The 24,972-nt window shown below is 42.2% G+C and overlaps 1 protein-coding gene across 4 annotated transcripts in view; it reads right to left on the reverse strand.

Moving 5' to 3' along the window:
- Nucleotides 1-721: 721 nt before the first annotated feature.
- Nucleotides 722-24,972, reverse strand: part of LIN54 (lin-54 DREAM MuvB core complex component) — a 37,713-nt gene continuing 13,462 nt past the window's right edge. For 3 of the 4 annotated variants that reach the window (XM_063136312.1, XM_063136313.1, XM_063136314.1), the window contains exons 3-16: nucleotides 24,419-24,561; nucleotides 23,517-24,235; nucleotides 19,644-19,764; nucleotides 17,856-18,001; nucleotides 16,605-16,760; nucleotides 16,015-16,231; nucleotides 13,885-13,961; nucleotides 13,076-13,273; nucleotides 9,730-9,821; nucleotides 8,288-8,359; nucleotides 7,312-7,414; nucleotides 6,923-7,060; nucleotides 4,896-5,098; nucleotides 722-3,957 (exon numbers count right to left, since the gene is read on the reverse strand). In XM_063136312.1, coding sequence (XP_062992382.1) covers nucleotides 3,756-3,957; nucleotides 4,896-5,098; nucleotides 6,923-7,060; nucleotides 7,312-7,414; nucleotides 8,288-8,359; nucleotides 9,730-9,821; nucleotides 13,076-13,273; nucleotides 13,885-13,961; nucleotides 16,015-16,231; nucleotides 16,605-16,760; nucleotides 17,856-18,001; nucleotides 19,644-19,764; nucleotides 23,517-24,200 — 2,409 coding nt within the window. In that variant the 5' untranslated portion in view covers nucleotides 24,201-24,235; nucleotides 24,419-24,561 and the 3' untranslated portion in view covers nucleotides 722-3,755. The remainder of the gene's footprint in view (nucleotides 3,958-4,895; nucleotides 5,099-6,922; nucleotides 7,061-7,311; nucleotides 7,415-8,287; nucleotides 8,360-9,729; nucleotides 9,822-13,075; nucleotides 13,274-13,884; nucleotides 13,962-16,014; nucleotides 16,232-16,604; nucleotides 16,761-17,855; nucleotides 18,002-19,643; nucleotides 19,765-23,516; nucleotides 24,236-24,418; nucleotides 24,562-24,972) is intronic. The other variant, XM_063136315.1, reaches the window with a different exon arrangement.

A 24,972-nucleotide genomic window follows, 5' to 3' on the forward strand; every position in this document is an offset into this window, starting at 1 on the left:
AGGGGGTATCGTGAAGGTGTTTTAGGACACCTGCAAAGGGGAGCAGGAAACCTTTGGATGGTTGAGGGCAATAAAGCTGGAAGAGTGTAAATCACGGGCAGGGATGAATGAAGGTATAGGGGGGAAAAGGAAGAGCAAGGCCATAGAGGACATTGTAGGTGAGAGACAAAGGAGCTTGCGCTGGATCTGGGGGCAGACAGGAAGCCCGTGCAGTGATTTAAGAAGCTGTGTCCTGTGGTAAAAGCAGCATGAGGGTTGAATGTTTAGCAGCAAAGTGCTGGATATCTGAGGGGACCAGGGCTGAGAGTACAGAAGACCAGAGAAAACACTGCAGTCACCTAGGTGAGAAATGACAATGGCATGGAGCAGAGTTTTGCTAAGGCAACAGAGGAAGGGTGGTATTTTTGTAATATTATAATGGGATAATTTAGCAAGAGACTGAGTATGGGGAACAAATGAGAGGAGTTAAGAGTGGAGATTATGTGGATGGCAACTTTGTCAATAGCTCCAAACTGTATGGGACAGGAGCGCTTAAGAGGAAACGTGAGAAATTTGGTTTTGAACATCCTGCGTTTGAGACAGTGATGAAGCGTTTTAGAGTGTGAGACCACTTCTCATGTGAGTTGCCCAGGAGGTGGCCCTCATAATTCCAATAAGATCTGGTACTTTAATAAAAAGCCTTCATATTCCTGTTCGTTTAAGAAAAACATTCAGCAGTCCATTTGTACATAATAGTATAAACGATTTATTTTTCTTTGTGATTTATCTGACATTTGTTTTTACAATATAGAAAAGTGTATTCTTTGAATAGGTCTAGTAAATATAAATCTATTTTTAGATGTAAACCAGAACTAGAAAATCAACCCCAGACACCCTCCCCTCTTGAAATCTGCTGATAGTGGATATAATACAAAAGCACTCCAAGCTAGGCACCTGCTAATCTTTTCCGTAAGTGTTGCGACAGAAACGTTGCAAAACTCCACTGAAATGGAACGGCTTGCACTTCAGGAGTGCTTCATAAACTGTTCCCAGTATCTTGATGTATTTTAACTAGCTTGCTCAGCAATGTCATGCAAAGGACCATGTTAAAAAACGCAAAGGGGACGCAGGGCAGAACCAAGCGAAGTGCAGGAGAGAGCTTGCTCTAAGAGACAGAAAACTAGATCTTTGATTGCACCTTCTTCAAATCTTTTACACGCAATTCTTCATACATAATCTACAACTGGAATCCAAACTTCACAAAAGGTTTTCTGCACACTTATAAATACACATCACAAAAAAGGTGCACATTAGAGTAAGACACAGAATATGTACAAAATTGAACACAAATTTAGTTCTAGACAAAAGGATGCATGTTTGAAAAATAACTTGATCAAGTATTACTTTATCCACTCAAACTAATTTACATTTTTACAAATCTCATCCTATGGATGCTTATGGAATTAGTAAAAAAGGCAAGTTTTCAGCATCTATTCTGAAAAGTAACGCCTTGACTTATTCCAAGTCAGAGTTTTCCTTTTAAAACAATTCTGCTAAAACAAACAACTGATGCCCTTTCAGGATTTTGTGTACATATATGCAAGTCTGCTATGTGCATACATACAGTTACATAATACGAATATATATGTACAGTTAGTTATGTGGAGAAAACATCCCTTTAAAAAAATTGCATTATAATTACAGGGCAAACTAAGGTATCTACGAAGTGCTTGCTTATTCAAACATGGAATTTATATCCATTCATGAAATTCATTGAACAAATTGCTGCAAAGAACATGCTATCATATTTAGCATATAGTATTTGTTCCAGAGATTCTGGCTTCTAAGCATCTCCATCCAAACAATACTATTTTATCCTTTTTTCCTGTTCCACCAGTTTAATTATGTCTTAATATAGAGTGTCAGGTCAACACACTGCACTGCTAAAATATACTTTAAAAATTCAAGCTAAGTTGAGGCAATATTAAAAAAAAAAAAGTACAAATGGCTTGCAAGTAATTTGAACACAGCTATATTTGAACAGTTCAGGTGAACACCTACAAGGATTTCGTTTGCTCTCTGCTGAAAAGAAAACCCCATGCCTGGCTGTTTTCCACCCAGTTGAAACATTTTTAGATAATGGTTTTGGTAATTCCTGAACGGAAACTTCTGTTGTCTGGTCCAAAAGAAACAGGTGAACTTAAGGCTACCAAAATCAAGTGTACCAGTATCGTATGGTGACCAGAGTGTTAATTCTAGTCAAATCTGTACATAACTACAACATAATTAAGGAACAACACCCCTCATCCTTAAAATGTGCACCCTCAAACTTCACTACACAATTTAAAATAAAACACATGTAGCACCTATGAAGACAGTCGATGTAATCCTTGACCCATTTCTAAGTATCCTCACTGACGCTGCGATCCATGACGATATGCGGAGGGGATTTCCCATGCCAATCACAAGCTGATTTTGAAAGTCCTCCTTCAAAAGTGGTTTGCTATGTGTAGTCTGGGGTGGCGGGGAGTTGTTGCTTAAGAAACTCAAGTGGCACAGACTAGTGTGGACGGTTGCTTTTTATTTTTTTGAATCCTGGCCAGTTTGGAGATCATCCCAGTATGGGCTTTTCTCAACCTCATGCACTGGAAGTGCACAAAGCTTAGAAGATTAATTAGTTATGAGGTACTGCAAATATAACTGGAATTATGCTGTCATAAGATCTTTTGATGAATCTGTTGGAATATCTCAAGGAGAATTCTCTAGCTGATCAGGAACTTATGGGGAATCTAGGCTGCTACTGGGATGATAGCGAGACAGGAACCAGAGAGAGAAATTTGCCTTCAATCCCTTCAAAAGACTGAAGGATATTTGGGACATAACAGAAATGTTAAAAATCTCTAGTTACATTAAAGTTTGTCAAACAAAATATCCATAATCTCTGAAACCAATGAAACTGGTTTATTAAAATTTGGAATATGACATACATTATTTTTTTAAAACTTACCAAAGAGATCGTTTTATGATATTTGAAAATGATATAATTTTGACCTTGATTTTTGTATATCAATAGCATATATTCCTGTATCTAGCTCTGTTAATGCGTTATTCTTAGTATATTAAGATCAACATAGTAAGTATTCCCACTGAAGTCAGGACTGCAGCTAACAAGACAACTGACATACTTGCATCTCTTTTTGAAGTGCTATTCAGCAAGTATTTATTTTTATTGATGTCCTTTCAGCATTAACTTGTCCAGGGATGTACTGTTGTTATCTATGCTGATGCAAAGAAAATATGTGTTTTGATGCTGATCCAATATACTGGGAACATCTGCCCAAGATGCTGTTCCGGCCAGAATACCCAGTAATTTCAATTAGATTTCCACAACAGATGTTTCTAATAGACTGGCCGGTGTTTCTCCCTTTCCCCTATACAAAATTCAAACACTATACATTGCAAATAATAATAATTATAATAATTTAAAGAATTGCCTGAAGAACATCTTCTAAGACAGAAAGAGGAAGGAAACTATCTAAACTCTGGGCAGTCCCAAGTAGTTTAGAGGTTCAGAAGGGGGGGAAAATACATCTCGGATGTATGAAGTATAAGAAAGTTAAGCTAAAAGAGTACTCGTCATTACAAAGCGTCAATATTAACGTATGCCAGTGGAAACTGAGCAGCGCCAAATTAAGAATGAAAACTGCTGCTGTGAACTAAAAAGTGTCCGTGTGCCTTTTAGTGTCCCGGTACAGAATGCATCTCATTTTCAAGAGTCAGCAGTTCATGGCACAAGGGTCACTTTTGGACTTCCCTGCTGAGTTAATGATTCTCATCAGACAACGTCCAAATTCCTCTAGAATCATCCGTTCCGCTGCTGCCTTTGACTTGCCTGCCTTCTCAGCCTGCTCAGCCTGCGCAAGTAAGCAGTCACATGTTGCGTCTGCCACCTCCTTTGTCACAAACGTAAAGGGCAGCCTGGAAAGAAAAGAACAAGTCTGAGCTGCTGCGTGTCATACAATTGTGGCAACTGGATTTTTATTTTTATTTTTGAGGAAAGTGCCAAGGTAGCTGCAAACAGGAAGAAGATTTAGACAGGGCCCCCAAACTCTCTGGGTCAGTGGGCACATTTCGGTGCTCTCATAAAATGGCTGCCATAGAGGGGCATGGCCAGTCACAAAACACTCCCACAAGGCAAACTTGTGAAGCTAAAAGAGAAGTAATTCGCACAAGAATCAAAGTTCCAAGGTAGAGATGGGTTCCAAAGACACAAAACTACTGTTGTGATTCCAAATGAAAATGGCGCTGGAGGGCAGCATTTCACTTTGCAGCCTCCATTTTTAATTTTTAAAATGTATATGAAGAATCAAAATTAAAATCAGGAGGGGCCGGGAGTCTGGTGGGAGCCGAGAGAGCTTTCCGCAAACACACTGGTGCCTCCTTCCCCCACCTTGGAGAACACAGAGCGTATCTGAAGTGCCAGTGTGATTCCTGACACTGAAATGTCAGTTGCAATGTTGTTTTCTACCTCTTCTCTTTCCTCCTCATTTCTTTAAATCTAGCCTGACACTGACTGACTATCACCATTTCAGCAGCTGTCTAGCTCCAGGTTTAAAGGGGCACCGGTCCATTAAACCTGAAGTGAGAAAAAAACGCCATATATTAATCTATGGTACCATGTTCGCTTCCACAGCTAGTCAGAGCAGCAGCAACGGAAACGAAGAGCGTGCAAGCAGTAGGGAAGGGCTGGGGGGAAGTGGGGAGAAGGGCAGAGGAAAACCCCAGGTAGGTGCAGCAGCCATCACCTCCACTGTTAATCTGCATGTTCTCTCTTTATTCCCCCTCAATCTGCAGTAGTAATTACCAAATTGCATACAAATAATACCCTGAAGGCCACAAAATGAAAGGGAACGTACCTCCCCCCTCCGCTGGTCAGCACTGGTGCCGGCCTGGTTAGCAAGTCTGAGATCTGTGAGGACAACTTTGTCTTTGCAGCCGTTTGTTGCTGGACTCGCACTTCCGCAGCGTCCGCCAAGTGCATCAACGTCTTCCGCTCTGGGCTTTCTTCGAAGTTCTTGCAGCCGATACATTTGCATATTGAAGAACACATGATCTTTGCCTAAAAGGGAGAGGGGGGGGGGACAAGGAAATATTTTCATTGCATATTGCAGAATCTCACACATTACAGATTTTATAAGTGTAGGATAATGTGCTTGGTACAATACTCAACAGGATTGCCTTTTTAAAACGCATCTTTTAGTGCAACTCCAGCTAGATAAATAGGACGGAGTAATCCACAATAACACAAAACTGTCATAATGATCTTTCTTTCAACCTGCCTGTGCATTACAAATGCAGGCGCCCCTTGTAGTAGAAAGGAAAGGGGCGTCCTTGGTGGTGGTGCCCCAATTATGGGATGCCCTTCCTAAAGAGGCCCCTTACACACTTTTTGGCACCAGGTAAAAACATTTTTATCTTCCCAGTCATTTTAATCTGCTGTTGCTTTTAGCTTTAAGAGTTTTACGGTGCAGTCCTATGCGCGTTTAAACAATAAAAGCCCTACAACTGGAGTATGCTGGGAATTGTAAGACTTTTTTCCGTCTAAACATGCATAGGATTGCGCCTTTAACATAGATTTATTATTGTAAAGTAATTTAAAAGTATACTCTTTTGAAACCCAAATAGGGAGAAATATACGTGTTTTAAATAAATAAAAGGATGTGATCCTTCAGCTCAAACCACTAGAGAGATTTCACTCTCATATACCCCCCTTTAGGCCCAAGCTCAGTCTCAAGGGAGCTCCTGAAGTTAAATGGACTTGACACCCCAAACCATTACAGGGAGTGCTTTCTTGTTTGAACTTGGGCCTTCTCTTATAATGTGGGCTCTCCCACCCTAGAGGCATTCAAGAGGCAGCTGGACAACCACCTGTCAGGGATGCTTTAGGGTGGATTCCTGCATTGAGCAGGGGGTTGGACTCGATGGCCTTGTAGGCCCCTTCCAACTTTGCTATTCTATGATTCTATGAATGGGTATGCCTATTTCTGCTATTTAAATTGCAAAGACTTTTGCAAGTAGCACGGCAACTTAACCTTACTAAAATAGCCATTAAAACACACACACACACACTAATTGTTACTAATTACATAATGGCAAGCCATGGAAGTGATTATCTCTGTATGGGCAATATACCTTTTAAAACACAAAACAAAACACGAAAGTAAGTTAAAAACACCAGAGATATCGAAGTTGTTCATTGGCCCTAAAATGCTTCCTGCTCTAAAATTCTGCCCCACCTCCAAATGCAAAACTTTCCCCACTCCATTCTTCATGCAGCCCTCCTCTCTTCCACAAAGATCATCAACTTACAAACAGCTCTCCATAGCCTTGCCTGCTCAGTTAGCTATCTAAGATCATTTCTAGAAGGGGATCCTCTCTCAGGGCTCTCATGTTTCTACTGTATAGTGACATCAAAATTATTTCAGGAACACTGAAACAGCCCTCAGATGGCAGTTACCAAAAGAGCAAGAAGGTCCCCTCTTGGTGTCTGACATATGCAAAGAGCTCAATGTGAGGAGCCATGCTGGATCAGACCAAGGGTCCTTCTAGTCCAGCACTCTGTCAGCCAGGAACCCATAAGCAAGACATTCAACAGTGAAGACATGGCAAGAGGCCATTTTTAAAAGCTTATCTCTGGAACTCATTTCCCTATAGAGATCGACCAAAGTCAGAGCGTGGGTCTTTTCCAAAACATTGATATTTTTATTTAAGCAGGCTTTCAGTGGCTGGAGACATCTTTAGGATATTAGTATTTCTTGTACTTAGGCATAAAAATGGGTTAGATTTTCTTTTTTTAAAATGGAGATGCTGCAAGTCTGAACCGGAGAGAGCAATGCCAAAAGGCTACTCAGAGAGGAGAGGTACAGCCTATTTCAAGTCTTACCTCATAGCACTCGCAATAGTTTTTGAGGCATCCAGACCGCTTGCAATTGCAACCTTTGCTGTGCCGCCTGTCCGATTCGCCTTCCTTTCCCTTCCCTATTTTGGGCTTGAAGGCCTCAGGGTTTCTGTCAAGGCAGGCCTAACAAGGCAGATGCAAAGAAGTCCATCACTGTACGTACAAGGGAAACAAGTGCTGGAGACTCAAACCCAGCCTCTTGCAGGAGGCAATGGCAGAGACACTCATTCAGTCCAGGAAAGGCAAGAATCACGCTCCACGGACCCCAGGAAGGTTACTAAGGTAAGGGGGCAATTCCACTTCAAGGGTGCTAATGACATTCCCTAAGATTCAACCATTTTAAAGCACAGGACTTTTAAAAAAGGGAATCTCACCTTGATTGCTTTTTGTCTATCATTTTCATGGTCCAAATTGTTGTAACAATTTGTACAGTTGCAGTTGTTGCAGAACTCACCATTGGCAAAGCAATCACAGTACCTGAAAAAGAAATCCCTGATGATGCTTTGAATGCACCGGGTTGGATCCTGACCATAACACATGCAATGTTTATGAAGAGACTCTCATGAGGATCGGGAGAATCTGCTGAATGGGGTACACTGTGACGTAGAGGACTGAAAAGAAAAAGGGGTCCTGAAAACAAGGCGGAGGCAACCTCCTGATCTTTGTCTGGATCCAACCCAAAGTTTGCACAGCCTGTGCAAGCATGAATATACGAGCTGCATCAGTTCTTCCCACTGGGGTCATGGCGGGCAGATCAGCCTCCCAAGTGGGCTTCGCAGCAATACTCAAAATTTATCATGAAGTTAAAATGTTGCATCCTCCCTGGCAAAATGAAAATGAAAATAAAAATCCCCAAGACCAGAACCGTAGGGTTTCTGCAACTCTCAAGATGAAAAGAAACCGTCTCATGGCCCCCTCACCTTGAAGTAAGCTAGTGTGGCATGGTCTTGAAGGAAAAGAAAAGGGCAGGCCTTCTTCAGCCTAGCAGCTATGATATGAATAAGTACGAGAGGTTGCTTGTGGCCACCAGACAAAAGGGTTGCTTGAACCTCCTACTCAGCCAATCAAACCCATTGATGTTATGCCTTCAAGGTACACATCATAGCACAAAGAGGCTTCAGCCTATCATGCTCACGGAGCTTAGGGGTATTGTGCAAGCTGTATCTCTGTTGATAATACAAGTACAAAGGTATAACATTATCTGTTATCTTAAAGCTAGAATCCCTGGGATATGTGGCCTCCATTTGTTCTTCCTCTAACATAGGCTTTGCTCCCAAGTATGTACTTCATTGCTAACAGAAAACAGGGTTTTTAACATTTGTGGATAGGAACACACAGCAATATACTTACAGCTTAAGACACAATGATTTTGTACAGTTGCATGGCTTTCTGGGACGATTTGCTGATTCAGAGGGAATTATTCTGGAAAACAATTTTAATGATTGCTTCAGATATTTTTTTTCCCAATGCACAAAAGTTTAGACCACTTAGACCATTTACCCAACAGTCTCCCCACAGATCAGCCTACACCACCCAGATCACCCTGTTCCATAGAGAGGAGGAACATCGTGCACAGCTGCCTCCAGAGCAAATGGCTCCACCGAATGGCATGTCAAAACAGTAATTCCCAAACTCTGTGCCAAAAGAAAACCACCTGAGAAATAAATCAAGCCAAATCTACTGAGCTCAGTTCATCTACCAATACTAGAGGATACCTACTGCTTGCTTTGCATGAGCATCAGGTGTCACTGGCTCATTCAACCACTCAAAGAGCACAGATGCAGAATTATTTATTCTCAGGAGGCAGCTCCTTGTTGGGTCTCTGCACGAGTCACAGCTTTAGGCTTTCCTCCTTCGAGTTAACAGGCATGCCAAAGTCATACATGCGTGCAGAAAACACAGGCTGTGGACTCTTCTGAAGATGCAGGGGTGCAGAGCCTCAGGACCATGGGCAAAATCTGGGGATCCCTATCAGGCACTTTGGGGTTCCCACCCCCTTTCCCCCAACCACTGATCATTTGGTGGTTTCCTGGCTCCTGTGCAGTTTTTTTCCCCATTCTAAAATGTTGAAATGCCTCTCTTAAGGCTAAGTTACTGGCCGTAAGAGCTTTAAGCTTATACATGCTGGTATATTTGATGTTGTCCAGCCCCCCTTTTGCCTTTGGCTGTGCCCACTTTGCCTTTGGCCCACTGGAACACCCACCCACCCACCCCCCGCCCGCACCAGCTTCTCCAAAATGGAATTCAGCCTCTGGCTGAAAGAGGTTCTGCACTCCAGCTCCAAATGGGAAATTTTCAGGTGTTAACAGGGGAAAGTATCAAACATTTGGAAAATACTGTAGCAGAGAATCCACCTTTACCTATACATCCCATCACAATTTGTACCACTGACCAAACATGTCCTGTCTTTGCATCATTAGGACCAATAAGGTATGGAGATGTGTTCTGCGTGCCTGCTGCTTCCTTGCGGGGTTCCTTCCCCTGAAGACTTGGCCAAAGTCGAAGTCTTTGCATCTTGTGGAAACTTCTTCAGTTATGATTTGCTCTAGGTAACTGTTTTATCGTGTGTGTGTGTGTGTGTGTGTATCTTTGGCTAGATAAAGCTCTAGAATCACTGCTGTGGAACAAAATTCTTTTATGGCCGTAAACAGTACCCTAGGATCACAGCAGTCATTAAATAGCTGAACACCAAACAACAACTCTCAATAGTTCCTCCAGTCCCTGCCCCTTCCACATGGTTGAAACACTGTATGGAAGACGTACTTTTAAAAATTCAGCTACACAATACACACCCATTGAACGGCAGTCGAGCCTGGGTCTGGATACTAGATGTCCCACTAAGATTGGTGTTGCTTGCTATGGATACATAGGACGACTGCTGTAGCTAAAAATATATATATACACACACAAAGTTAGTACATTTTTTTTAAGATTATACTTTCATAAATAGCTACATTAACCACATTCTTCTTATTCTGTGCTTAGGAACAGGAAGATGACATCTAGCATTTTTAGGCAGGAGGGCTTTTGCTGTCTTTAGATTGTTCAAAATGTAAATCATTTTCCTGTGCCCCACACCTGTTATTTATTAATTTTCAGTATTTTTATGCCTCTCCTCTGCCAAAAAGCTTCCCTGAGTGGATTACAGGTAATTGGTTAAACAAGACAGTCTCTGCCCACAGGATTACAATCTAAAAAGACACAAAAGCAAATGGGGAGGGAAGAGGGGGGGAAATTAAAATATATGCTATTACAGTGCTTCTCACTGAATATGAGATAAAAGCTCATGTTATATTTATGTTTAGATATGACTACACTTTTTTTGGTGCCAGGGCGAGATGAATCTATCAGCCGTCATACAGCAAATACACTGCTTGACTAAACATCTGCTGAGAGTCAATGAAAACACTACAGCTAATTTGCAGTTTGTGCTGTAACAGTTCTCTCACATTTTATTCTCCCCAAGTAATATGGCCAAACAAAAATGGCAGAAAAACGTTTTACTGAAGAATCCAACCTAGACTGAATGAAAGAGAAGGCTTTTCATTTAAAATCCTGTTAAGAATTCCTCCACAGCTATACTATTTGTTTTGGGTCCTTTTGTTGTTTCTGCTGCTATTAGGGGATTTCCACAAACCTGGACTAAATTTCATTACAAGGGCGCCTGGGATTCATTTTGTGATACAAAACAAAAGTATCAAGCAAGGAATCTATAAAAAAAGTAGGTTATCTATGAAAAACTAGGGATTAAAAAACCACCATCAAAAACTTAGCTACCTGCTATGAGCCTGTTTTGATTCAAAATGTATGGTCATGAATCTGAAAAGGTGGAGTGAGGAAGAAACTATAACCAAAAGCAATCTCACGGGAACATGGTTTTCCCTTTTTCGTGCTTTGGGTTTCTATGTCAGACTTCTGTTGACATGGCTTTTTCCTATGTCTTTTTACAATGGCAAAATAATTAACATGCTGTGATTTGCCTATGAGAAAACACCCTCTTGTACAATCAGCCCTCTGCTTCTTTTTCGATACGTTCTCACATTTAAGTACAGAGGTCATATGCAGCTGAGCTTCTGTTGGAACTGTGGTAGAGAGGTTGTTTGTATTTGCCAAATTCTGCATATTTGTTTCCTTTGGAGAAGCAGATGAATCTTCAGGAAGCAAGATGTCTAATGGTCCCACTTTTCTTCCTCCAGACCCTTTTGCTAATCCTAATTTCCATTGGCCTGTGTGACCCTGTTCAGACGACACAGTAAGCCACGGTGGCTAAGCATTTTGAGCTAAACATTATGGCTTAGCATGTTGTGTGAACCATTCCTAACCATGGTGGCTACATAACCACGGTTTAAACATGCTCACTAACCATGTGCTGCAAAAGGGTTAGCGGCCTGACCATTGCTTAGCGTGTTGTCTGAACAGGGTCTGTACCTGCAAGGCAAGGTAATGGTGAATCAACAGCTACAATTAATTCGATCAGTTCCTCTTGGTTTGCCACCTTTTGTGAATGTCTGCCCTATTTTAAAGAGACCATTCAGGTTTTCAGATTCAGAATTTTGTCTTTTCTTCTTTTATTAGGAAACTGACGTCCCACGTCCTTTTATGGCCAGGATCTCTTCTCGATCCTCCCAGAGTGCAGGACACGGAATAACGGGCTCAAGTTAAAGGAAGCCAGATTCCAAAACTTCCTGACTGTCAGAGCAGTACGAAAATGGAATCAGTTACCTAGGGAGGTTGTGGGCTCTCCCACACTCGAGGCCTTCAAGAGGCAGCTGGACAACCATCTGTCAGGGATGCTTTAGGGTGGATTCCTGCATTGAGCAGCAGGTTGGACTCGATGGCCTTGTAGGCCCCTTCCAACTCTGCTATTCTATGATTCTATGTCGTCCACAATTTCTATATCTAGTTCTCAGAATATACTGAACCTAACACTCCTGATGAAGTCTGTTTTCCTTCTTTCAATCTTCCAGGAGAGATATTCCCACTTCAGCATTGATTTGGGAGCAGATGGAACTCAGTTTGGTTACAAAGCATTCTTCCAAGCTGGCAGATAATATACAATTTTGGCAACATTTTTTTTCTTAACTGACATGTTTTTGTCCTTTAATTGCTGCTGGGTTGAGTTCTTCACAATCACTTTTTCTGGCAGAAGATACATCATCTGCTTGAGTACTATGAGTACTATGGGGCAGTATATAAATGTAATAAATAATAATAATAATTATAATAATAATAATAATATATTCCACCTGGCCATCTGTCTCAAATTACATCATGTTGCAGCTCTTATTTCTTACAGCTGTGCTCTTTAAGTCTTTCTGGCTATGGGAGACTGGGTGATGTCACTGTTCACCCAATGAGAGGTATTTACAATGATTTGTAATCCATTAAGCCTCTACGTAACTGTTCCGCATACAATTTTCTATCTCAACTTTCCACAGATATTCCCCAGCCTTACCAGCTGTAGACAGGTTTCTTCAGGCATTGAGCCAGAGGTTTCTAAAGTGTGTGTTAAAGCACAGTACTGTGCCACAAGGAAGGTGAACTGTGCCCTGAAAAATTGAGCCTCCATGTTAGATGCAACCCTATTCTTTTTTGTGTTAGAGTAAGAAGACCTTACGTGGCACTTATTTTTCCAACGTATGGGCAGCAAGTAAGGATTTCATGAAGCATTCATTATTGATGTTACTATATCAGTTACTATTAAAAAAAAATTCAATGATGTAGACTAGTATAGCTGAAAAACTGGGAAAATCCCCAAAGCATCATCATAGGAGATTGAAAAACTTTATGTATTATTTTCAGTTTAGTACAATGAAGTGTGATTCCACTGTTAATCCAGGAAGAAAAAGAAAACCTTATACTTTAGGTATCAAAATTTGGGAAACCTGGATCAGGCCCTTTTTGTTCTAGCAGAGAATTATGAAACTAGGAAATTTCTCTCTTGAACTCCAAAGTGCTTCCTGTTTGTTAAAAACTAGAAACAAAAAGATACAAGAGGCAAAAAGGTATACCAGGGCACCCAAATTTCCTCAAACAGCCATGTAAACAAACATTCGAGCCCCACAAGAGGATTAACTATAAGCGCCACACTCCTCATTAATTACTTTGGTCAATTTCATCTCTATACCAACACCATACCTGAGTAACATACTGAGCTGGGAGAACAGCATATCCCACGTTTCCTGCCCCAGGGGCTGGGGCCAGCACAGTGCCCGGGGGAAGGTTGGTGAGGTTTGGCTGGATCTGCGGCAGTGGCGTGGCAGGCATAATAAGTCTTTGCTGTGGCTGGCTCGTGGTAACGATCTGCGAAGTTGCGTTAATTGGCTTGGGTGCCACCTGGAATGAAGGAAATCTTCATGACATCGCCATTAAATGCAAGATCTTAATCTTCTGCAGAAAGTTACTTTCCAAATTTCTTTAGAGATTCCAGATAACTGAAAGCATCTACAAAAAACTAGGGGTTCGTAAAGACTGAGTTCACACAACACACTAACCCATGATGGTTTATTTTCCAGAATAACCCATGATGGGATAGCGTGTTGTCTGTGGAATGTTGCCCCACCCACCCCCACCATGGTGGGTTATTTCCCCCAAATAAGCCATCCTGAGAACTCACGGTCTGCAGTAGGGGTTATTTTATCTATGGTAGGTTAACGTGGTGACTGTCATACCAGTGTGGGTTATGGAGAACGCCTACGGAACTGTTTGGTAAACATGGCCAAAAACGCCAACACTGCTCTGCTCCTCTCAAGCGATCTGTATTCCCACCACAAAGGAAGCTGGGATGGAGGGGTGAGGGGAGGTGAAATAAATGTGTAGCTTGTCTGCCTGATCACCTGATGGGAGTACAGTAGGTTGTTTGCATGACCACCTACCCAGTATACCTTGCCACCATGAGTTAGCATGACGTGTAAACCCAGCCATTAAGTAAGTGCATCAGAACTCACTTGTTTGACAGTCTGTGCTGCTGGAACAATTGGGACAGACATCCGCACGGGGGTCGCATTCACCACCATTGGTTTAGCTGTTCAAAAGAAACTGCATCAGACACAGTATGCAACTTCCTATGCAAAGACATTAAGGTGGTGAGGAACTTCCTTGATTAGCAGCCCGCTGTGTTATTCTCATATTCTAGAGAGGGAACTGATAGATTCATCTGGATTTGTGCCACTTCCGGCAAGAAATGCTGTCCTCTGTGTGCTGCCTTGGGACTGTGCTGAAGAGCCAGTGTGGTGTAGTGGCTAAAGTGTTGGACTGGGAGTCAGGAGTTCCAGGTTCTAGTCCCCACTCAGCCATGGAAACCCACTGGGTGACTTTGGGCCAGTCATAGACTCTCAGCCCAACCTACCTCACAGGGTTGTTGTTGTTGTGGAGATAAAATGGAGAGGAGGAAGAGGATTATGTATGCTGCCTTGGGTTCCTTGGAGGGAAAAAGGTGGGATATAAATGAAATAAATAAATAAGAGGCAGCTCTGTCAGCTCTGTGTGTGTGTGTGTGTGTGTGTGTGTGTGTGTGTGTGAGATCAGAGCTATATTAAAATAGTATGAACTGCAAAGTATGTATTGCGTTGGCCAAACACAATGCCATTCTTGACCTCATGCAAGAATCACAAAGTTTAAGTCCATGGTGTCCATCTCTTATTTTGAAAGTGTCAATTTAATTTCAACAGGCATAAATAAAGACAAATATACAAAAACAGTAGATCAAGCCAGCTTTGGCTTTATTTTATCATAATATATCCTAATTTTGATACAATTCTCCGAGTGCTGTTGCTTATGTAGCCAAAATTTCAACAGGCCTAGCCAAGAGGAAGATATCAGCAGTTGCTAAACTTTAGCAAAAACACAAGAGATGGAAATAGCCCGATGGGGCTGTTGTGCATGGAAAGCTAGTTAATGTTGAGAGAGAGAAAATAGAATACAGTAGGGATAGGGGGAACGTGGGGAACCCTGAAGAAAAGTGATCCAGGATGAGTAAGTACTTCTTTGCACAGCGCATAGTTAAATTATGGAACTCACTACCACAGGATGTAGTAATGGCCACCAATTTGGATGGCTTTAAAAGGGGTGTGTGTGATAAATTCCTGGAGGCAAAGGCTATCAATGGCTACTAGCCCTGATGGTTGTGTGCTATCTCCAGTATTTGAGGCAGTAGGCCTGTGTGAACCAGCTGCTGGGGAACATGGGTGGGAGGGTGCTGTTGCACCATGTCCTGCTTGTTCATCCCCGGCCAATGGCTGGTTGGCCACTGTGTGAACAGAGAGCTGGACTAGATGGACCTTTGGTCTGATCCAGCATCCGGGCACTTCTTATGTTCTTAGAAGTGTTCTACCCTGCAACACTTTGTTGCAGGTTCCATTTGTTTGGTTTCCTGTGTTCAGGCATGAGTGCTGTTGCTTACATAGCGAAAATGGGACCACCACTCATACACAAGAGGGAGTTATTAGCAGGCCTGGGGAAACATCAAGGTGTGCAGAAATAGAAAAAGTCTTAAGAAAAAACCTTGGGGCAGGAGGGAACCTAAAACAGTGCAATAATGGATAAGTGTGTTCAGTGGCTACAAAATGCTGGATAGTGTGAGGAAAATGGAAAAAATGGCTGCCTGAACAGTGACCAGGAGCACTCCAGACTGCAACAATTTGTTGCAGACCCCATTTATGCATGGATTATTTTCTATTTATGGGGTAAAATAATCAAACTAGATGATGAGCCTGAGCACCATTATTACTTTAACCAATCAAGTAATTTACTATACTGGGTTAAAATTAAAAGGAAAAAAGGAACTTTTAAATAACTTTCAATAAAGGAAAAACACACACATCAAACCTTTGTTTACTACCTAGCTGTTCAACCTAGACGTGTTCTGAAAAAAGAATGCAATACAAAAGAGACTTTACTTCTAAAACACCTCATAGGGAAATCCCCAGTGCTCTACGAAATTAAGGTTAAGGCATGCAAGCTCCAAAGAGCAACTGTGCTGAACACGCAACGTTCGCCAATGCTTACCTAATTCCCCTTATAGTTGTACTTCTCTTAAAGGCATTCATACGTACCATTCTACAAAGGACGCCACTAACCTTGCTGAAGGGGTGCCGTGCTGGTGCTGGGATTCTGAGCAGCTGGCTGTGCATTGCTGTTGGCTGTTGTGGCAGTTACAAGCCGGACATAATGGAATTTGCTTCCAGGTACCTGAATCTGCTGAACATTGGGTGCTGTTGCCAAGGGAATTATGGTCTTAAACTGCGATGTACCCATTCCCCCCACAGTGAGGGTCTGAACTGCAGATTTCACAGCCTGTTAAACAGTTATAAAGTTACTCTTTTTGTCTTGAGATATCAACAGCTTTTTTTTTTTAATCACTGGCAAACATAATCATTTCTAGAAGGGCCAGCATTATTTCCTCTCATGTTCCAGACTAAAGCACAAATAGAGAAACACCTGAAATGCACTATAACTGAATTATTATTAGACCAGAAGTTATTTGTTGTAAACCACTGCTTGTATACAAGTTTGTTTTAAGCAACTTTTTTTTTCTCAATAGTACTTAGCTCATCAGAACAAAAGCAAATGTAGTATGGATAAATAGTCAACAGTGTCTGAAACTATGTAATGCTGCAACTCAGTCTGAAGGAGAGGCTCTCTCAGAACAAGTCCGGTTACTGCATACCTGAGCAGTTGTATTGTTAACTACAGCCTTTCCTGGGGAAGAGGGTGTCGAATGTTGCACTGTGAGAATCTGCTGTCCCAAGGCTACGTTTAAAGGAACACCGACTGTTTTCTGAGGGGAGCTTGGAGGCTGCGAGGCGACCGACACTACCGTTAGCTGCTTAACAAATTGAAGACATCAATTAAATAATTTTGTAATAGACAGATCAACATAAACATAGATCTTTCAGTTTCAAAATGTGTACACAATATAAATGCACAAGTGGGCAAAACACGCCGTGGTGGTGGAGTCGGGGCAGGACTTTTGGGGGAGAGGTTGAGAGCCCCAGTTAGCAGAAAAAGCAGGAAGGCAGGGTTGGCTTACAACATTTTGAAGAAACACATTGCCATCTAACAAGGAGGGCTCCTGCAAGACTTAGATCTAGAGCCTCAAGTTATCTAACTGCACCACTGTGTTGGGATATCAGCATTCTCCATTTGAAAACATGTAATATAGACCTATGAGATTCATTTTTTTAGCGAATCTCTGAATTGCTCTTCAGTATACACTCCCAGGGCAGCAGAGTTAAATTCACAGTAACAAACCAGGACATACAGAACCACCAGTGAGAAAAGGCAATGCCAGGGTAACGAAAGCGAGCAAGAAGACCTTCAGAAAATCCATCTTCGTGCTCAAGATTATGTCTCTAGCATAATCTGTGTTTATTCAATGCCTGATTTGAAAAAGGTATCAATTCCAATTAATCAGTGTGCATCCGTATCCTAAATTACAGGAGTTTAGGCAACAGGAGCTGCTAGCAAAATGAAACCCCACTGAAGAATTTTTATGTGTTCAGTAATATTGTGAGAATACCAATTTCATTGAAGAGTTGTAAACAATAAGCTTCTAGACCTCATTGCTGTATATAATCTGAAAGTGTGATGAAAAGAAACGGCAAAGGATTAAAAAGAAGGCACCTAGAAGCTCAAGTTAACTCTTCTTCAAATCTTGTAGATTTTGAGCCAACACAGACTGAGTTTAAGAGGCTAACTCATGTTTCCAAACTGAGAGCCACCACCTCAGAATAAGTTTTTGGTTTAAGCGGAACATGTCCTCTGTTTGCAACACTTTTCAGACCAACACTAAAACCGCTGTAAGCTTCTATGCAAATAGGAGAATAGTTCTGCAGCATTTATCAGCAGCATGAATCATAATGATAGTAGGAGCCATACATACAATACAGATATAAAGTTAATTAAATAAATGGTTTACCTTGTTAGGTGACTTCAGGGGAGAGATGGCTATCTTATTTGGTGTCTGTTGAATAGTAGAACTTAAAGATGCCCCAATAACTCCACTTTCTGAGATAGTTACAGTCTTTGGAGGTGTTCCTGGAGTAGTCTGCGAGAGAACTCTACCTATTAAAAAAGGAGCAAAGAGACAATCTGATTATTTTAGTGGCTACAGTCTTTCCAGCTTTGGCTACATGTCATGGATGTTAAACAGACTCTCACTTTATTGCTCTACACCATTGCACAAGAGACGCTCCTTAATCACATCTTTCTACTACTCATGTAACAGAGTAAAACACATTTTCTGGCCATGGTTTGCTTTTTTTAATTGAAGCAACTGAAAAAACCAAGAAGAAAACAAAAACTGAAAATAGAGACAAAAGAAAGTTGGCAGGGTACCAGTTCACCATCCAACTGAAAGTGGAAACTTCCAGTTAAAAAGGCTGATAATTTTTCTCCTGTGTTAGCCACTTAAAGATGAAGATATATCATAAATAAAATTAATGTGGTTTCCCCCTCTCTTTCCCTAACAAAAACAAAATCCTGTTATGAATTAGAACAGAATGCTAAGGAAAAAATAAAACAGATCGCTACTAATCATCTTAAGAGACAAGTTCTACCAAGCCCCACTCAGAGCCTGGGTGCATATATCCTAGAACTTCCTGTTGGCAAAGATGACTGGATTGGAAACCACAAGCGTACATTTACAGCCTTAGGCAAGCCTGTGTAAACTTTAGTTCTGCTTGTGCCACCTCAGTTTCCTTTCAGATTTTAGCTTGAAATTATTACAGCTTCAACTAGAAATCGGAAAAAGTGAAAGGAAAATGACAAATATATTTAGAGATGTATCCTGAAGAACACTGGTTGCCCAGGAAAACCCAGGGGGGGGAGGAGAGGACAGGGAAACAAGCATATGCATTGCTGAACTTTAAGTATAAACTGAAATTAATTTATTGAGCACTGAAACTTTTCCTTTTTTAGTCTTTTAACAGACTAAAATGTTAGCAAAGCAGTTAGGCAAGAGATTTACCAGGTGCAGTTTGATAAAGGCAATCCATATTGTGTAAAAATAAAATGTCCATTTAGATAAAGACTTCCAGCTTATGGCATGTTTTAATGTGGCATTTGATGCTAATGAATTTATCCCATAGTAATAGAACTAGTAAGGAATCAGAGTAGAGCAACAGCAACTGCAGAATAGTTCAAAGCCAACTGCCATTTGTATAACTGTGTTCGACCTGATGTTTACAAAGCAGGTGAGCTTTCCCACATTTACCACATGGTAAGTTGGTTGTATGTGAGCTGTCTTTGTGTAAATACAATCTGATCCTCTGAGGGAGAGATAACTCAACATTGCTGTTAAGTTTGGAAGGCATTTTAATGACACATATAATCCATAACTTCTTAAAACTCTGAACTTTGACACACTTTCCATCTGTATTGAGAACAGCATGAGAAATAGGGCATAGGATTCATTCTGTGGCTGGGATCGAAAGATCTCTGTGCATGCTCAGAAAGCAATTCTGTGAACAAACAGGAGTTATCAATTTCCCCTTACCACACTGAATGTCACACTGGAAGATCCCCTGGGCTTCAGGAACGACTTTTTTTAGGGTACTTGTAAAGCAGTGGAGGGAAGAGAAGAAAGCCTGAAAAGCCCCTATGAATATCCCAGCCTGTTGGATTCCAACCCATCTCTCTGACTCCATTCACATATCACATGCTTGAAAAACAGCACTTTGTAAGAAGCCACACATAGATATATAACCTGCAATGACCGGCGACACTTGAGTTGTCTGCCCTGTAACTGCTTTACTGTTGATTGGTTTTGTGAAGATCAACTTCGTGATTACTGGGGCGGAGGTTGGTGTCCTGTTTTTCTTAGCAATCTGAAAAACAAGAGAAACCCAATAGCCAATTTAGAAGTTATTTTTGTCTGTTAACATTAAAGTTATCTCTAGACCAGGAATAACTAGATTCTGCCATCTGGGCAGCTGGATGTTCTAACCTGCTTAGAAGGGAGAGGGGCCCATCCCACACCCCTCAAATGAAGATCAAGAAGTGAGAGAATGGCACAGAGGACTCTCCAATCACACAGAAGCCTTATGTTAAGGCAAACTTCCATTTAACATTGAGAGGGGAACCAGTCAGTGGAGAAGAATGGTTACGCTGCCTTTGGCTTGACCATCACGTCACTTCTTAACAAAGTTATTTGGCACACCCAGCCCTTTACAGATTAATCTAAGGAAGAATGGTTCTTGACCCACGGCAGTCACAATGGCCCTGTTTAATGGTAAAAGAATCTAAAGCAAAATTGCAGCTAAAAAACCAGAACACTCCACTGAAACATAGAAGGGCAGAGAAAAGAGGTAAGCTTGCAATGATGGGGGCTGATGGGGGGGTCACTAGAGAAAAGGCCCACTCTCATATACTTGCCCACTTCACTTCCCTCAAAAATGAACAACTCTGAACGGCCTCTGAGGCTGTTCTTAAAGTGCGGACAGGCTGAAACTTGGGAAAGCAGTCTGTCAAGTAACTTGGTCTCAAAAGCATTTGAAGTTTAAAAGTTTAAACCAGCACTTTAAATAGAGCTTGGAAATGCATCAGAAACCAATGCAGCTGGTGCAGTATAGATGACATATAATGCGACTGCCTCGCCCCCACCAATGCTCGTTCAGTTGTATTCTGCACTGAGATTTCCAAACAATCTTCAAAGGCAGCCCCACATACAACTCATTACAGTAGTCCAGGCTGGATACCACTAGTACATGGATAACTGAGGCAAGGTTCATATTCTCCAGGTAGGCTTGTATACCAGCCGTGGCTCTAAACTGGTAAAACGTACTCCTGAACACCACATCTACCTGAGCTTCCCTTGTTAGTGCATGAGGGCTCCTGCACTATGTATTTGCTCCTTAAGTTGGAGTGCAACCCTATCTAAAACCAGTAAATCTCTGTCCAGAGTAGTCTGTTTCCCAATCCACACCACTTTAGTCTTGTCTGGATTAAGTCTTAGCTTGTTCACCCTCATCCATCCCAAAACTGCCTCCAGGCTCTGGTTCAAGAGTTCTATAGCCTCCCTACGATGTGTAGATAGAAACAAGAGGTAGAGCTACGTATCATCCACATATTGATAATGCTTCCGCCCAAATCTCTGGATGACTTGCCCCCAGCAGTTTCATGTAGATGTTAAAAAGCATAGGGAACAGGATGAAGCCTTGTGGCATCCCACAAACTAATGGCCATGGGGTGGAATAGAAGTCACCAAGCACCACCTTCTGAGACAGGTCCTCCAAGAAGGATCAAAACTATTGTATTAACATGCTTCCTAAGCCAAACACAGATAAAGAATCCTGAAGGACAATATGGTTTATGGTACAAATCAACAGGATTGCACTCCTCCTTCCATTTCCTGGCATAAGTCAACAATTAGGGCAACCAAGGCTGTTTCCATCCCATAATTATGTCTGAAACCAGATTGGAATGGATCTAAATAGTATCATCCAACACTGCCTGGGAGTTGAGAGGCCACCACATGCTCCAGCACCTTGTTCAAGAATAGCAAATTCGACCCCGGGTGGTAGTTATCAGAACCTAAAGGCTCTAAATTTGGTTTCTTCAATAGTAGCTTCACTGCTTCTTTCAAAGCTTCAGAGACCTCACCATCCCACAAAAGGGCATTAACCACCTCTGAGGTCCAAGTACCCAGCCCAGCTCTGGCTGATTTCATAAGCCAGTAGAGGCAAGAATCTAAATAGCACATAGGTTGCACAAGCTCAAAGGTATCAATGTGACTAGATGGTCAGAGATGGACAGGGCTAGTGCACCATCAACAAAAACCTGCCATCCAAGCTGGCATGCATATGAGTTACTTTATCTGCAAAATGTCCAGCAATTTGATCATAACTGGCTTTTAAGGGTTCAAGCTGCTGTATTCCAGAGCCTACACCCAGGACATAGTATATTCCAGAATCTACACCCAGGATGTGTGGTATAGTTGCTAAAGTGTTGGCCTGGGAGTTGGGAGATCCGGGTTCTAGTCCCCACTTGGCCATGGAAACCCACTGGGTGATTTTGGGTCGGTCACAGACTCTCAGCCCAACCCACCTCACAGGGTTGTTGTTGTGAGGATAAAATGGAGAGGAGGAGGATTTTGTACGCTGCCCTGGGTTCCTTGGAGGAAAGAAGGCAGGATATAAATGCAACAATAAAAAATAATAATAACCACCCAAAAAAGCTCTGTTGGACTGAGTGGATGCAATAGTGTTGGAGAATTAAGATTGCATTGTCATAGAATAAAATCGCAAATGAATTCCCACCTGTATACGATTACATTCATTACAAGCCATCGCCAACTACGCTCTAATCATTGACTCTGTTATTTCACTGTCCTCAGAATACCAAGGAGCAGACATGGTACTATGACTGGGTAGAGAACCTTATGGAGCGGTTGTATCAATAGCCTGGGTCATCCCGTCATTCCAAGTGGAGACCAGGGCTTCAGCAGGACCGCTGGCTAAGTATGCAGGCTATTCCCCAAGAGATCTCAGAAAACCATCTTGATTTATTATTCTCTGGGAGCAGACCATCAAACTCTGCCCCCCACCCCACCCTTGCAGGGGTTGCAGATAGCAACAGAGTCACTCCTGGCACCCCCAGCCACAGATCATTTTCTCCCAACCCAGTACAGAAAAACAGATCCCAAATGTGCCTTGCCCCATGTGTTGGGCCAGAAATTATTTGAGACAAGCATGATTATGGATGACATGGTGGCCATGAAATCCTGAGCTGCCGCTGACAAGGTAACCTCAGCATTAATATTAAAGTCCCTGAAAACTACAAGTCTTGGAGTTCTCAATACTACACCCAAGATCACTCTGCCGGCTCAGGCAAGGAGAACATCAGGTGGCTGGGTGTGCAGTACAGTAACATAATCCTAATCCTGTCTTAAGTGTCAAACACCAGGTGAAGTCACTCAAACTGGCTGACGGTTGGATGGGATACCTGACCAGGGAGATGGGAGTCCCTACAGACCAAGGCTATCCCTCTCCCCCGCCCCTCTAGCTGCTGCATAAGAAACCCCAATGAACACATATGGAAGAGGTTAATCCCTCTCCCTTCATACAACCCCTCCCACGATGGTTACTATAAACAATAAGTGGGGAAAATTCTTAGCCATAAAACCTCTTTCCTGCTACAGAAGAAATCAGATCCAAGAAAATGCTTCTGTCAACCTAGGTGTGGGGATGAGAAGCTGAGGGTACTTGTGGGGAGGTTGCGGAATGTTTGTATACATGCACACACCCCAATGCTCCCACCCATTCTTACCTTCTCTTTACATATTGCCTTTACTCTCATTCTCCACTGTACACAAACTGCCATCTCCTGCTTCTACTCATCACCGGTGATGTTTTATCTGCTCATGATTCCCATGAAGCATTCTCCAAATCATTCTTTGCCGCTGTACTCCATTATTATTTATAACCCTCCATTACACTTTAACTCTGCTTTACATCTTGCTTGTCTTATTGATTTACTGGGGTTCCTTTTACCAGCCCAACTCTGCTCCACATACTTTGCTGCCCATGAAAGGGAATCCCAAATAAGAGGGCATAGTATAATTATCAGAACTCCTTCTTACCTGCACTGCTTTTAATTGCTGGGTCTGCAATACAGTGGATTGAGTGGCAGTATTTATCAGCTGGCTCCCTGGTGTCAAGGCTGACACACCAATGACAGGTTTCACCTCCGGTCTTCCTGCAATAGTGACCACCTTGAACTGCTGTGTTGACACCTTGGAGTCGCTTGCTTGCATTTGTGATGTAGCCTTCGGAGACTGAGATAGCTGGTTGTGGGGTAGAGCTAAGACAATTGGCTGCCCAGGCTTCCCCAAAGTTGTTACAATGAGCTTTTGTCCTTCCTGTTTCACAGTCTGTTTACCAATTTTCAAATCAGTTGCCTTGTTTAGAAAGATCTGATTGGCTGATATAGTGACAGGTGTCTGAGTACCCAGTTTTTGGAGGCTACTTTGAAAGGAAGGTTGTACAATTGCACCAGTGTCAGCTTTTGCACTGGCAGTATTGCCTGTGACATGGCTTACACAATTGCTGGGCACTGTGACAGTCTCTGTGGCAATTGACAATGCAGCGGTACTTGTAGAATCACCAACTGAGCTTACATTTGCCATTCCTTCCAGTTCCGTTTCCATAGGAATAGCGTCCCCTACAATTACAGCCTCAATGTTCTCATCTTCTTCCAGCGTTATACCTGTGTCCATGATCTCTTCAGGAAGCAAGCTGTTCACTTCTGCCGACACTACCTCCATATTGCAAATGTTGACGGTAGGTTAAAGATGAGGCACTGCAGTGAAATTTCAAAGGAAATTCAGTTTTGTCAGCTGTGTAACAATATTTAAGTTCAAGTATCATATATATTATTGCAGGACACCACACAACAGCAGATACCATATCTACATGGTATCAGCTTTGGCTAAAAAAAAAAAAAAAGCCCCCAAAAGCAAATACGGCTAACAAGTATACCTACCGAATATATTGAGCGCTGATGTAGTGTGGTGGCTACGAAACTGAGCTGCGAATCAAGAATTCCCTGGTTCAAAACTCATGACTCCATGAACTCACTAGAGCGCCTCAGGCAAACCATTCTCTCTCAGCCTCAGTCGCCCCCATCTGCAATATGGGGGACAATAATGCTGACTCGCCTTACAGGGTTCTTGTAAGGATTACAGCTGATTCATATGAAGCGGTTTGAACATTTGAATATGTTATACCAGGGCTGGATAAACGTTTTTGGCGTGACAGCCACATTCCCTTACGTAAAACTTTTCCTGTATCTCTCTTATCACACACGAACACGCTCTGTGTGTATCTCGCTCTCACTCCCGTTTTTCTGTCTCCCCTCCCCCAGTACTCTCTCCCTTTCCTCCCCACCTACCTCCACTCCTGCCCTGGTATTGTAATAAGCCTCAAATAGCACCAATGGGGACTTTAAAAAAAATTAACAATGGAGGTGGGGTGGTAAAGTTACAACATTGGGGGAGGGTTAGTCTTTCCCTCCCCAGCGGTGACGCCTCTAATCAT

This window comes from Elgaria multicarinata, chromosome 10 (genome assembly GCF_023053635.1).
Source record: "Elgaria multicarinata webbii isolate HBS135686 ecotype San Diego chromosome 10, rElgMul1.1.pri, whole genome shotgun sequence".
Classification (NCBI taxonomy): Eukaryota; Metazoa; Chordata; class Lepidosauria; order Squamata; family Anguidae; genus Elgaria; species Elgaria multicarinata.